We start from the raw sequence: 12,648 nt of genomic DNA on the forward strand, positions 1-12,648 counted from the left end.
GGGGGCCTGCGGACGGGCGGTGCCCGGTAACGTCAGGGGGCGGTCCGCTCCACTTCCGGGTCACCCCCCCGCCGCGGCGGGCCGGGCCATGCTGAGGGGGGCCGGACAGCGCCGGGCCCTGCCTGGGCAGCGGCGGGGCCCCATGGGCCTGGGGCGCGCCCGGGGCCGGCGCGGGTAGGGAGGGAGGGAGGGAGGGAGGGGAGTCCCGGCGCCATGTACACCTTCGTGGTGCGGGACGAGGGCAGCAGCGTGTACGCCGAGGTGAGCCGGCTGCTGCTGGCCAGCGGGCAGTGGCGGCGCCTGCGGAGGGACAACCCGCGCTTCAACCTGATGCTGGGCGAGAGGAACCGGCTCCCGTTCGGCAGGCTGGGTAAGGCCGTGCCCCGCGCATCCCCGCTGCAGCCCGGGCGTGCCAGTCCCGCTCGGTGGGGTCCGCCGTCCTCCCCCCGGGCGCTGCGGGCAGGGCGTGCCAGGGTTTGGGAGGGGGTGTCCCCGGTCTCCCCGCTGGCACCGTGTGCCGGGCTCCCTGTCACGGGCACCCGGTGCGGCGCTCAGAACAAAGCCGGGAGGGTCTCGGTGCAGGCGCTTCCCGGGCAGGGCTCTCCGCAGAGCCGGGTATGGGGCATCAGCTGGATCAGGGCTTAGAGGATCCCCCCTCTCAAGCTCTCGGAGAGTGGCTTTAACAGTGCCCGACCCCCCCGCCAGAACGCACAGCCCAGCTTGGGGGTGCAGAGGGACCCTGGAGACCCCCCTCTTGTATGCCACAGACCCTCGGGGTCCCCGCACCCATGGGTGCAGCCCCCTCCTGCCCTGCCTGCTTTGTACTGCAGCAACACGCTTGGAGTCACCCTTGCAGGTGCTTTCCCCCAATTGCAGGGGCTCTGGTCACCCAGCACGGGGCTGTGGGGTGGTGCCTGGTGCAGGGCAGGGGCGTTGCGGTGCTGAGCTTACATGTTATGGGGGTGTTGCTATTGTTTGGGACCGGTGAGGGAACGGGTCTGAGCCAGGCACGATCAAACCTTTGCACTGGAGCTGAAGCTGGTGGGGGTGTGCCTCTGCAGGGGATGACAGCATGTATAGTGCCTGCTTGGAGCAGGGTGAGGGTTATTCCAAAGGTTCTCTGTGAGTGTAGGCCCAGGCCAGCCTCCATCCCCACCTTTCCCCCTCCTTCCTGAGCCCCTCGGTCACACTGTCAACATGCAGGGTCCTGGGAGCTTCCCTGTGCAGGATTGTCACCTGCCTGCCATGCACACTGCCTGTCCAGGGCACAGCCACCTCTGCCCCATGGATGAGGAAGAGCCCAGGAGCAGGCAGGGAGAGTGCCATGCACTGCCTGCAAGTGGGGAGAGCTGAGCCAGGCGCTGGCAGGACCAGAGATGCACCGTCATTGCCCATGGCTGGCAGGGCTCTGTGCATGGTGCCAGCTGCTGTGCTGGCTCCTGTCACCAGGCCTGTTGGAGCAGGTTTGGGATGAGAACACTGCAGACCCCAGCCGTTTCCCTCCTGCAGTCCCCCATGGCTGCATCCATTGGCTGGCAGGACCCTCCTGGTCTCCCTCCCTGCTCTTGGACCTGGTTTCTTGCTTTCTGGGGTGAGTTTGCAGCACTGCTTCTGGCTGCAGAAACATCAGAACAGGAGCTCCCTTGCCCCAGCAGCTCCAGGGCAGGATGGCTTTTGCAGCCCTTTTCTTGCAGTTCAGACCCAGCACTGACTGTTCTTTCAGACTGCAAGTCACCAGCTCCAGCACCTTTTCCCTTGTCTCCTCCTGTGTTTGTGAGTGACAAGTCCATATCACATGGCAATGCCATCTGGTCACCTCCCAGCATCATGGTGTCTGCAGCAGGCAGGGAAGCACCAGGGGAGGCTTAAAGCAGCAAGGATGCTCACACGCAGTGTAGCCAGGCTCTAATGTGGGCAGCAGGTCGTGCCTTGGCACTGGCTTCTTTAACCCATCCTCCTGTACCCGAAGCTGGTTGCCTGAAATCAGTAGATTCAAACCAAAAATAACATGGTTATTTTGGTGCATCTTCCAAAAAGCTGTATCTTCTCTATAACATTTTCCTAAAGCTGTCATCCTGAGCAACTGTTGCATCAAAGATGGGTTGGTTTGGTTTTCCTAAAGTCTCTGCTCAGTGGAAGGAGTCATTAATTCACAGAACTGTAGGTATTCACATTACTTGGGGTTGTACTAGTGGGTACCATGCGAGTAAAATTAGGTGAGACATGAGGAAGAAGCTCTTCCCTGTGAGGGTGCTGAGGCCCTGGCACAGGGTGCCCAGAGAAGCTGTGGCTGCCCCATCCCTGGCAGTGTTCAAGGCCAGGTTGGGCACAGGGGCTTGGAGCAGCTTGGTCCAGTGGAAGGTGTCCCTGCCTGTGGCAGGGGTTGGAACTGGATGAACTTTAAGGTCCTTTCCACCCCAAACCATTCTATAGCTTTATTCTATGCCTTGCACTCAGCTGGAAGCTGGACAGGATGGCAGCAGTTGTCTGTAGTGTCACACAAATCTGGGCATCACCATGCAGTCTCTCCCACACAGGCACTGCAGCTGAACATAGATGTGCCTGGGGCAATACCTGGGTCTACCTCTGCAAACTGCCAGAGTGATGTAAGACGTACATCCTTTAACATTTCCCAGTGTCCTACAGAGAATCCTGCTGTACACAAAGAAGGAAATGAGGCCCTGTCCTAAGCTGTGTTCTTTGTATCGTGGTGTGCTTCCCTGCATCCTCCTGCTGCATTTAAGAGTAGCTGAAATCTTTGCTTTTAAAAACTGCCACCAGGAAATGGAGAACATTCTTTGGGTGATGTTGCCAGTTCCTAGCATGAATTAGGAAATCATTATCTTCCATTGGAATATTGAAGTGTCAGGTTTTTGTAATTAAAAGAAATGAAACCCAGGAGCTAGTAGCAGCTTAGGGTCTGTTTCTGTGATACAGAGCAAGGAAACAGCCTCCATTCTCTGCCCTCCCGCACATGTCTTTTCCACCACGCACATGTGTTTCCTTTTTTGATAGAGAAGTTTGTCTGATGTCTTTGTTTCCCCTTTTTAGGCCACGAACCCGGTCTCGTGCAGCTGGTGAATTACTACAGGGGAGCAGACAAGCTGTGCCGCAAAGCGTCTCTAGTGAAGTAAGACACGCACCGAAACATGGGTTACATGGGTTGGGCAGAAATTCTTCTGAGCGTGGTTGAGTGTTGAAGCTCTTGAGAAGGTATTTCACAGAACAGCTGCCCTGGGAGTGTCCCCGCACGTGCTGTCTTCAGACTCCTGTGCTGGTCTCTGGCGCTATCTGCGTGCATAAAGACTTCTTTGTAACTTCAGGGGAAATGCTGCTTCCACTGAATTGCATCTGCTTGAAACCAGAGAGTGCATTGAATCAGATTAGAGCCAAATCAAAAGAGAGGGGAAAAAAAAAAACCCAAACAACCCCTAACTGCTCTTTTTCCTTGTGGACATTTAATTCAAACTTACCCCTTTTATTCTCTATTTCGTACAAAGATGAGACACTAATATGCCCTCAGCTAATGAGATATGTTGGTCAAACAAATGCTTGGAAACATCTCCAGGCAGAGCTCTGGGAGTTGTTTCTGCATGACCAGCCATGCCAGGGTCTCCTGGGGAAATGTGGATGAGCTTTCATTGTAGATAAGCTCTTCCCTGTGCAAACTCTGCAGCCATTAGGGCATCTTCATGTCAGAGCTCTTGATCTCCTTCAAGCATTTGATTCCACATTAGTGTTTGTGCTGCCTCTTGCTGATGCAGTCCTGCAGACCGGGTGTGCAGATCCAAGGTCCCTCTTTTCCCTATGAAGAAGCTGGTCCCGTTCACTTCACAATTGTGGTGGTGTTTGTCAGGAACTAGCAGAGTATTCTTTACACAAGCCCTTGCGGTGCTCCCCAGCTGGATTTCTCTGGCCCATGGTCTAGAGGCAGTGCTGAAAGTGCTTGCACACCTCTTTTTCTCTGCTGGGGCTTGGCTGACCTTTCTAACTGTGGGTGAACCATGCATCCAGCTACTTAGGAACCCAAGGGACCACAAATGGCATTCCTCAAGGCAACCAGGATGTCACTGACTGACTGCCAGTCAGTCTCTCACAGGGAGTCAGCAAGTCATGAGCTCTGCTTTTGGCCTTCAGCAAGATCAGAGTAAGCATTAAGAGAAGCAGGCAGCAACCTTGACTCTGAAGGAAAATGGGCCTGGGCTCTGCTGCCAGGAATTTGCTGGAAGGAGAGATGTGCCAGAGGCATCCAAGGCACCTTGAGATGTGAAACATGTAACAGTGTCCTTGCTTTCAGTGGATTCCCAGTGGTCTTCATTGGCCACTGCTGTTAATCAAGCAAAAGAGCCCAGTTAATGATGATTTTTACTTAAATGATGCCCATGCAGGTGGGGAGTCTGGAGATTAACAACCTGTCTCTGTTCACCCAGGCTAATCAAGACAAGCCCTGAACTCTCGGAGTCCTGCACGTGGTTCCCTGAGTCGTACGTGATTTACCCAACAAACCTGAAGACCCCTGTGGCTCCAGCCCAGAATGGAATTCGCCACCTCATCAACAACACCAGGACGGATGAGCGGGAAGTCTTCTTGGCAGCCTACAACAGGCGGCGGGAAGGCAATGAAGGCAACGTCTGGATCGCCAAGTCCTCAGCCGGTGCCAAAGGTTCGTGCCACAACAAAGTGAGCCACCTTCTCATTATTCCTTACTCTTAACCAGTAGAGCCCCAAGGTTTGGCTAAGCCCAGCTGATATCTAGCATGTCTATGAAAGGCTTCACCTTCCAGCTTCGTGCCAGTCAAGCCAGCACAGTGCTCATGTCCACTTGGTGGCATGGCTCCTGACAAGCATTGTAACATGCACACAATGCTTAGGATGTGGATGGCAGTGAAAGGAGCACCCATTTTCTATGTTTGTGTCTCAAAATACAGGAGAGTTTGCTGCAGGGAGAAGGCAGCAGGCACCAGAGGCAAGGGTAATACTTAGAGCAGGAGATAACAGAGAGCAAAATGAGATACGGGGAGGAAGGCAGCAGGCAGGACAGCAGCCTTCAAGGACAAGGATCCCAGCTCTCCATGCGGTAGCTAAGCCTGCTGCAAGGAGTCTGCATGATAAAACTGTGCCTCATGCTAGCTTCCTTCACTGCTCTGCTTTCTTGGCTATGTTACTGAGAAGCAGCAGCAGAATGAGATGAGTCATGTTAATCTTCTAGAGGAAGTTTTAAATGTCTGGGGATTACTTGTAATGAAGAGGAAAGCTTGTCAATATTAATTGCCAAGGCAGGTCCAGCTCAGGCACAGCTGCTGACCTGGGACAGGTCTAGTGGAAGCTTGGTTGTCCATCAGTGAAAGGGAAATTAGAGGTTTAGGATGTCACTTAAAAATTGAGGAATTGTTCAGCTGTGGCTAGAGGTTTTGATTCTTTCTTTGGGAGGAGGGTCAGCTGGCCCATGTAAGCTGCTTTGCTGCCTCATTGGGTACACAGTTAAGCTAACCTCCCTCTTGATTCACCCTCTGTCCAGTGCAGAGCCTTACAGAGGTGGTGTTTCCCTCTTTCCCCCAGTGCGCAGCCTGTGGTTGTACCAATGCCAGACAAGTGTTAGGTAATTTTACCTGAGCTGGTTTATCCCTCATGTGGCACTGTGCCATCTTTTTATCAGATCCCAGAAGGGTTATGTTCTCTCTTCATTCCTCTGCAACAGTGGCTTCAGATCTGGGCTCCTGCAAGAAATACACAGTGACAGCTTCAGCCATAACGTGGCAGTATTTGAACAGCACATCTAACTTTGTTAATGGAGATCCTCCACAGCAGGGAAAACACTGTCTGTATGGATGAGCATTTTGAAATGGTGCTTTTCCTAATTCAGCAATGATTTTAATAGTAGCTGAAATGAATTTGGTGAGCAGGGCGATGCTGTGCAAGCATGCACATGCTGCCTCTGACCCATGCCTCTTCTCTGGCAGCCAGAGAAGCCAAGCAGAGGTGTAAAGTCAGTCTGCTGTCACAGGTACCTTTGGTTCCCATTTGCTTTAGCTCTGGTTACTGGGGGAGAGATCCCTGTACTGTGGTGACAGCCACATGGCTTTATGGGCAAATGAGCCATGGTCCACTTGAGCCCTGAAAAAGCTGCAGCAAAGGTGGAAGGATCCTGGACCTGATTTTGCCTTTGTCCTTCTGTGCCAGGGGAAGGGATCCTGATTTCTTCAGAGGCTGCAGAGCTCCTGGACTTCATCGATGAGCAGGGACAAGTGCATGTGATTCAGAAATACCTGGAGAAGCCTCTGCTTTTAGAGCCAGGGCATCGCAAGTTTGACATCAGGTAACCTTTTCTGCTCCTGTAACACTGGTTTCCATTTTTGTGCTCTTTTTCTTTTTAAGCCACTGTGACTCGTTCTCTTGCCCCTCAGGAGCTGGGTTCTTGTGGATCATCAGTATAATATCTACCTCTACAGAGAGGGTGTCCTGCGGACCTCTTCCGAACCATATAACAGTGCTAATTTCCAGGACAAAACCTGCCATTTGACCAATCACTGCATTCAGAAGGAGTATTCCAAAAACTACGGGCGCTATGAGGAAGGGAATGAAATGTTCTTTGAAGAGTTCAACCAGTATCTGATGGATGCCCTGAACACAACGCTTGAGAATAGCATCTTACTGCAAATCAAACACATAATAAGGTAGCCAGCTGCCTGTTGCACAGGGGAACATAACCCTTCAGTGACAGGGAATGTGTATGGACACAGCTGGGGAAGCAGACTGACTGACAAGGGAAGGGTTTCAGTTGTGTAAATTTAAGATAAAGCCATAAACACCCCAATGTCACTGCTCAGTGAAGATGGACCTCCATAGGTGCTGCTCTCTCAAGGGTATGTGTCAGTGTGTCTGCATTTTGCTAGTTGTGGCTGGAGAAGGATGCAGTGAGATCACTTGGTAAGGGAAGAGGGTAGGTCAAAAGACAGGTCTGGGAGAGGCTGAGGTTAAAATAAGGTGTGAGAGGAGAAATGAAGCGAGACTCAAGTCTGTGGGATCTTGCTACTTCCCCCCCTATTAGGAAGCAGCAGCAAAACTCATTGGTGTAGGTTATCTTAGTCCACACAGAGCCACCTACCTCCTGGGCACAGAAACTGCCTGGAGGGAGCTCTTGGAGATCATGGTGCCGCAGAGAATCCAGGTCTTTGCAAAGTGATCCTTCATAGTGGAATTTGAGTTCCCCATTGCTGTTACTTACATAATGTTTGAGGAACTCGGAGGCAAATGAGCTCTCAGTGGCAGTTCCTTGGGGACCTGGTGTAGCCCTTTCTGCTCTGACTTCTGCTCCAGGCTCTAATTGCACATCATGTTCTTCAGCTTGCCTGGTTGAGTAGTGAGCATGGCTGCTGCTCTCCAGCTCTTTGGGAGTTAACTCAGGGGTGTCCCCACACGTTTTTTGATGGTTGCAGGTTGTCACTTGACAGGGACCTGGTTACCATGACGTGTGTTGGATATGGCTTGTAATTTGAGGCGGGCCCAGAGCAACAGGGGAGCCCTCCAATTAACTGTGCTATACATATGCCCTCAGAAACTGCAGTGTGACATGTCTGCAGGGCAATTAATCTTGAGTTTCTGTTTTTCCCTTCACAGAAGCTGCCTTACGTGTATAGAGCCTGCAATCAGCACAAAGCATCTTCACTACCAGAGCTTCCAGCTCTTCGGTTTTGACTTCATGGTGGATGAGGAGCTGAAGGTCTGGCTGATAGAAGTCAATGGGGCCCCAGCCTGTGCCCAGTGAGTACTCAGTTTCTGTAATACCCTTGTGATGCCACTGTTCACGTGCCTTACTCAAAACATGGCTGTGTCCCAGCTCCAAGTGACAAAGGTGGAAGAAAGTGAATGGCAGGGGAGTTTTCTAGGCACCAGACACTAGTTAGTGACACTTGATTTAAGTGTTTGCTATCTTGCAGCTTCTTTCCTATGTGAGATGGAGCACTAACCTTAGCTTTTGGCCATAAGGGTTTGAATATAACTTGGGTCGTCTTTATTGATGCTGTTGGGTTGAAGTTCTGTTGCAGAATGAATACTTCAGGGGTCAAGTAGTTTTTCAGTCTCCCTTGTGGAGCCACTGGTGGCTGGTCTTTACGTGAACAGATGATAAATGAGTAGCATTAAGGGCAGCAGCTGGGAGTGAGTGAATGGATTTGCAGACAGCAGGACCCCAGAGTACACTATGAATGCTGAAGATCAAAGCCTCCAGCAGCTGCAGGGAGGCTGGGACAGCCGAACAGCTGTGCCCATGAACATCTCTGCATAGGCACAGCAGGAGGTGGTGTATTATGTGATGGAGATGACTGCAGAAGACTGAAAATCGTTGCTAAATGGGCACTGCATCATGTACGAGCCTGGCAAAACAGAACAGACTGTACATCACTATATTAGAATTTGATTAGATTAGATGTAGATAAAATTTGATTAGAACATCACTAACAGTAGTCAAAAAATACAGGTCAAACCTATTAGCCTGTTCAGCAGCTTTTCCAGAGCTAAGGCTTGGGGAGCTTTCTGAGTTCAGGATGCCCCCTTCACCATGGGCACCGTGATGCAGTACTGCCTTGCGCACCCTTGTGTTGCTGCACGGGCAGAATTTGGCTGTTGCGGGGTGGATTGGGGTTGCAGCAATGCTCTGTTTGCTTTGTGCCTCTATGGGAAACTGCATGTCTACATAAAAATTAGTCAGGGGGTTGCTGGTTTGTCCCGCCTTCGTATCTGATCCTGCCTCTCTCATCTCTTAGGAAGCTGTATGCAGAGCTCTGCCAAGGAATTGTGGATGTAGCCATCTCTAGTGTGTTTCCCCTCAGTGACACCGGGCAGAAGACAAGCCAGTCATCGTCGATCTTTATCAAGCTGTGACAACAACAGGAATTGCCTCTGCTGTGCACAGGGATAGACTGTACCCATCGGGTCAGCACAGTGCAGTGGCTTATCACAGAATCATGCCAAAAAGTGATAAAGACAGGCCTCCTATATTCTGGGAAATCATGGAGGAAAACAACAAATCCAGGCATCCACACAAGAGCTGCAATGAGCCAGAGCTCTGGCCAAATAACTCTGCCTGCATTCACCAAAATCCACTTTAGAAACAGCTCGTGTGACTTCGATACCTGAAACAAATCTCTGGGAGAACAACAAAATAACCTTAAAATGAAACCCCAACAGGGATACTATAATACTGTATTAGCTCCTGCTTTTCTATAGAGATAACACTGGGTTTTTTAAAGGAATTGAGTGAAGAGAACGATGATCTCCCAGGACGTCGTGGCTGGGAAGTTGTCCTCCTCCCGCTGTGTTTCCTCTTTCCTCACCTACTGCATCATTAGTGCCTTAGCTCAGCTCCAAATAGGTGACTCCTTTACTTTGTTCCTGATATATTTTGTAGAAAGGAGCAAGCTCTTTTGCATCGCAGGATGCCTAAAACCAGGAACACCAAGAAGTCAGTTTCCTTAAATCATGTTCCAAGCTGGTTGGCTGAACACCCAGGCAACGGCTGGCAAAAGGGTGCTGAACTGCAGGTGGTGAATTAACCCAAGCAAGGAAGGCAGTTTTGTTTATTTATAGCTATCCCATTTTCTAATGAGATTTGAATCAGTGTCCGTCCCAGTCTGGTGCAGTTGGATTCAGTTTAAAAGAGGTAGAGACACCCCCTCGGGGCTCACTGGCAGGCTGTAGGTTTCTAGCATCACTTTTGTGCTGAGAGTGTTTCAAACAGCAGAAACCCAACTTCCTCAGTTTCTTCTGAGACACTGCAGTGGACTGAGCCTCTTCTCTCAGCTTTCACCTTCATGCATTTGAGCCTCAAATCTGAAACCTTTCAACCCAAATGCTGTCGTTTTTTGCCTTGAACACAGTCCACAACTCAGTCCCAGCTCTGGGGAAGGTGGGTGAGGTTTTGCAGACCAGGAAAGGCATTCCCTGTGTACAGGTTTGCCACACAGCTGGGAAGCCATGTGTTTTGGTGGGGAAGGGGAGGTGAAAATCCTTGAGGTCGCTGAATTTCAAAGCTAACATCTACTAAATCCTTGGCTTATTGTCTACCCTATGAAGTGCATCTGAGTTTTCACTGTAAGCCCAGCACATCCCTCCTAAGGGCAGAGCTCAGTGGGTGGTGGTCAGGGCTGAGTCCTGCTGCCTCTGGCAGGAAAGGTGCTTGGCACCCAAATAAGCTGATTCCTGCTACCCAAACCAACCAAACAAGAAGAGGTTGTGGAGGTTTCAAGCTGCCTGTGTGTAACGTGAAATGAATCAAGCAATGGGATTTCTGCCTCCCTCAGAAGATCCTAGTGCTTTGGTGTACTTGGTTCGGCTCCTGACGGAGGTTTCAAGATCTTTGTGCCAGCAAGATGATCCTGGCACCTTTCTGAAGGCAGGACTGAAGTGCTCAGGCCTCCTTGGAACGATGCATTCTGATGGTGCTGTCATGGGATGGATATTCGTTGTGACATGCTGTGAATGTGAAAGTGGCATCATTTCACACAAGATGAAGAGGGACCGTGAATGCATCACTTCTTGAGGTGGGGAGCACTGGGTGAGAAGCTGGGAGAGGACTGTGGGGGAAGAATTCGTTGGGATTTTTAACCTTATGGTAGCACATAGCTGTCAAAATGTCACTGGAGGCCAGGTAAAAGCATAGTGGTAACACTCCAAGGTAGAATGTAGGCTGTAATGGTTGTCACTCAACTTGCAAAGTTCACCACACTTCTATTGGCATTTTCAGATTAGTTTATGTGAGCCTACAAATCACACCTTTGTGCCCAGCAAGGGGAAGTTCTAATAGCATTGCTCTGGTCCAGGGTGTGCCTGGGGTGACAGAGGAGAGGCTGGGTTCTCCTGAGTTCTAGGACAGACAAGAGCAGAGCGCAGACTGAGAAGGCAAAACTGAAATGAGAAATGCTCATTTTCTGGAGTGCTCAACCCATCCTTCTTCCCAAAAGGGAAATCCCTCCCCTTAGTTCACAGTAATGTGAGATTCCTGCCCCTTGCCTGGGGATAAAGGCAAGGAAGCTGCCTGGATGTGGGCAAAAGCAGGAGAAGAGAGCCTCTGTCTAACCCAAGGCTTTTTCCACCCTGGATTGCATTGTGGCACATTGGCAGCCAGGCATTTTTTGCTGCTCAGTTGAAAGTGGAACATTAAGTGAATGGTAGAGCCCTGAGCACAGGCGATGCAGCAATTTATACCCTGCCCATAACCAAGCTGGGCTTGGGGGAGATGGCGGGTCTGTGTTGCTTTAATCATTACCTTGTCCACTGAGATTTTTAGGACTAGGCAACAGCCTCTGGAGGAGAACAGCAGGTCTGTGTGTGTTCACCCCCTGCTCCCAAAGTCCTCCCCAGGGTAGAGCACAGGAGGTGAATGATGAAGGACAGAGAGCACAGTGCTTAAGGTCTTGCACAAAATACTGGGTACAAGGTGGAGTAGAGGATGTGTGTGTGGCTGACGCACACGTTGCAGCCATGGGTACACCTTGGGATGCTTAAGCAGCAAGGGATGCTCACAGGCCCCTTGTGAAACTTGTTTCTTTTTTTTTTAGGAATACACAACAATAAATGATTTCTAGCTTATTTCAGCTAAAAGGTCAATAGGAAAACATATTACTCCTTTCCTGAGCTTTCACAGAGAGTGGTGCTGGGTTTCCAGAAGACACCTCCTGTATTGCAGAATGTCTCTAGTCTTAGTTGTATCCCTTCATGTCAGGCTTGAAGGACTTCAGGCCCAGGTGCTCTGGCTGTGTTTTCCAGCAGGGTCTGGTCCCGCTGGACTCTGGGTTTCAGGTAACTCCCATGTGGCTTGTTTCATACCAGGTTAGTCGTGGTTACCGCGCAACAGCTATCGTGCTCCCTCTGAAATCCAGTGGCTGCCCACAGAGGACGCCGGAGAAGTTGAAGAAGGGCTCAAAAGCCGCTTCATCCCAGCTTCCCAGCGCTGCTGTGCCCATGCATGTCCCTGCTCCCGGCATTTCTTGTCCTCTTTGTGGAGCTCTTCCCCAGGAGAGCAGTGCTGTGCCATCCGTAGGTTCATACCCATGTCTCATCGCCAGTGTCCGCTATGGCAGCCCTCGGAAGACCGTGGTGCTGAGAGGATGGTGGGGTACGTCTGGCACTGCCACCCAGCTCCAGTTTGTGTCCCCATGTCAGCATGTGCGTGTGGGGCCGGCGGGTGCCTGAGCCGGTGGATCTCCGGTGACTCTTTTCCACATCTCTCCTAAACCATCATTAAAACATGTGAACCCCATGGCCTGCAGTGTTCCTTTGGGGAGATCAGGTCGCCTGGGAAGGGGGGAGTATTGCCCCCTTGCATGGAGGTTTCCTCACCTCAGGGTGTCGAGTGTGAGACGGCAGCACGGCGCTGAGGGCCTGGCCTCACGCACCAAGGCTGTCCCAGCACCCACAGGAGATGGCGGGAGGCTGTTCGAGGGTCAGGGGTGCAGAGGCAACAGGGAGTGATTGGGGGAGCGTGTCACTTCCTCACTGCTGCCGCAGGGGCCTTGGAGTACAGATAGCCGGGACATGGTGCTGGGGGTACCTGATGGGGGGTGCAGAGCGCTGGGGGGACATGGCTGGGGCTGGTTGAGGGGGGACAGCGATGGGAGGACCCAGCGACGGGTGGCGCTAGAGCACCGCACG

General features: G+C 51.6%; 2 protein-coding genes across 3 annotated transcripts in view; one reads left to right on the top strand and one right to left on the bottom strand.

Moving 5' to 3' along the window:
• APMAP (adipocyte plasma membrane associated protein) overlaps window positions 1-12,648 on the bottom strand; it is a 173,464-nt gene that overhangs the window by 140,533 nt on the left and 20,283 nt on the right. The window lies entirely within an intron of this gene.
• TTL (tubulin tyrosine ligase) lies at window positions 80-9,197 on the top strand. Of its 2 annotated transcripts, none has more exons than XM_061367097.1 (7): window positions 80-370; window positions 3,052-3,130; window positions 4,431-4,663; window positions 6,181-6,316; window positions 6,450-6,674; window positions 7,618-7,761; window positions 8,763-9,197. In XM_061367097.1, the coding sequence occupies exons 1-7, from the start codon at window positions 214-216 to the stop codon at window positions 8,878-8,880; spliced, it is 1,092 nt and encodes a 363-aa protein (XP_061223081.1). In that variant the 5' UTR covers window positions 80-213; the 3' UTR covers window positions 8,881-9,197. The 2 variants fall into 2 exon arrangements, with proteins under 2 accessions (XP_061223081.1, XP_061223080.1); XM_061367096.1 differs by having other exon boundaries at window positions 81-370; window positions 6,405-6,674.

The sequence above is a fragment of the Neopsephotus bourkii genome, unplaced genomic scaffold (assembly GCF_033783945.1).
Source record: "Neopsephotus bourkii isolate Nb327-2 ecotype Australia unplaced genomic scaffold, CSIRO-AGI_Nbou_v1 NB_1373, whole genome shotgun sequence".
NCBI lineage: Eukaryota > Metazoa > Chordata > Aves > Psittaciformes > Psittacidae > Neopsephotus > Neopsephotus bourkii.

Coding starts and splice junctions, on each gene's coding strand:
- TTL (XM_061367096.1), top strand. CDS start 214: ATGTACACCTTCGTGGTGCGGGACGAGGGCAGCAGCGTGTACGCCGAG. Junction 6,317..6,404: donor CATCGCAAGTTTGACATCAG/GTAACCTTTTCT, acceptor CTTGCCCCTCAG/GAGCTGGGTTCTTGTGGATC. Junction 7,762..8,762: donor GGGGCCCCAGCCTGTGCCCA/GTGAGTACTCAG, acceptor CTCATCTCTTAG/GAAGCTGTATGCAGAGCTCT.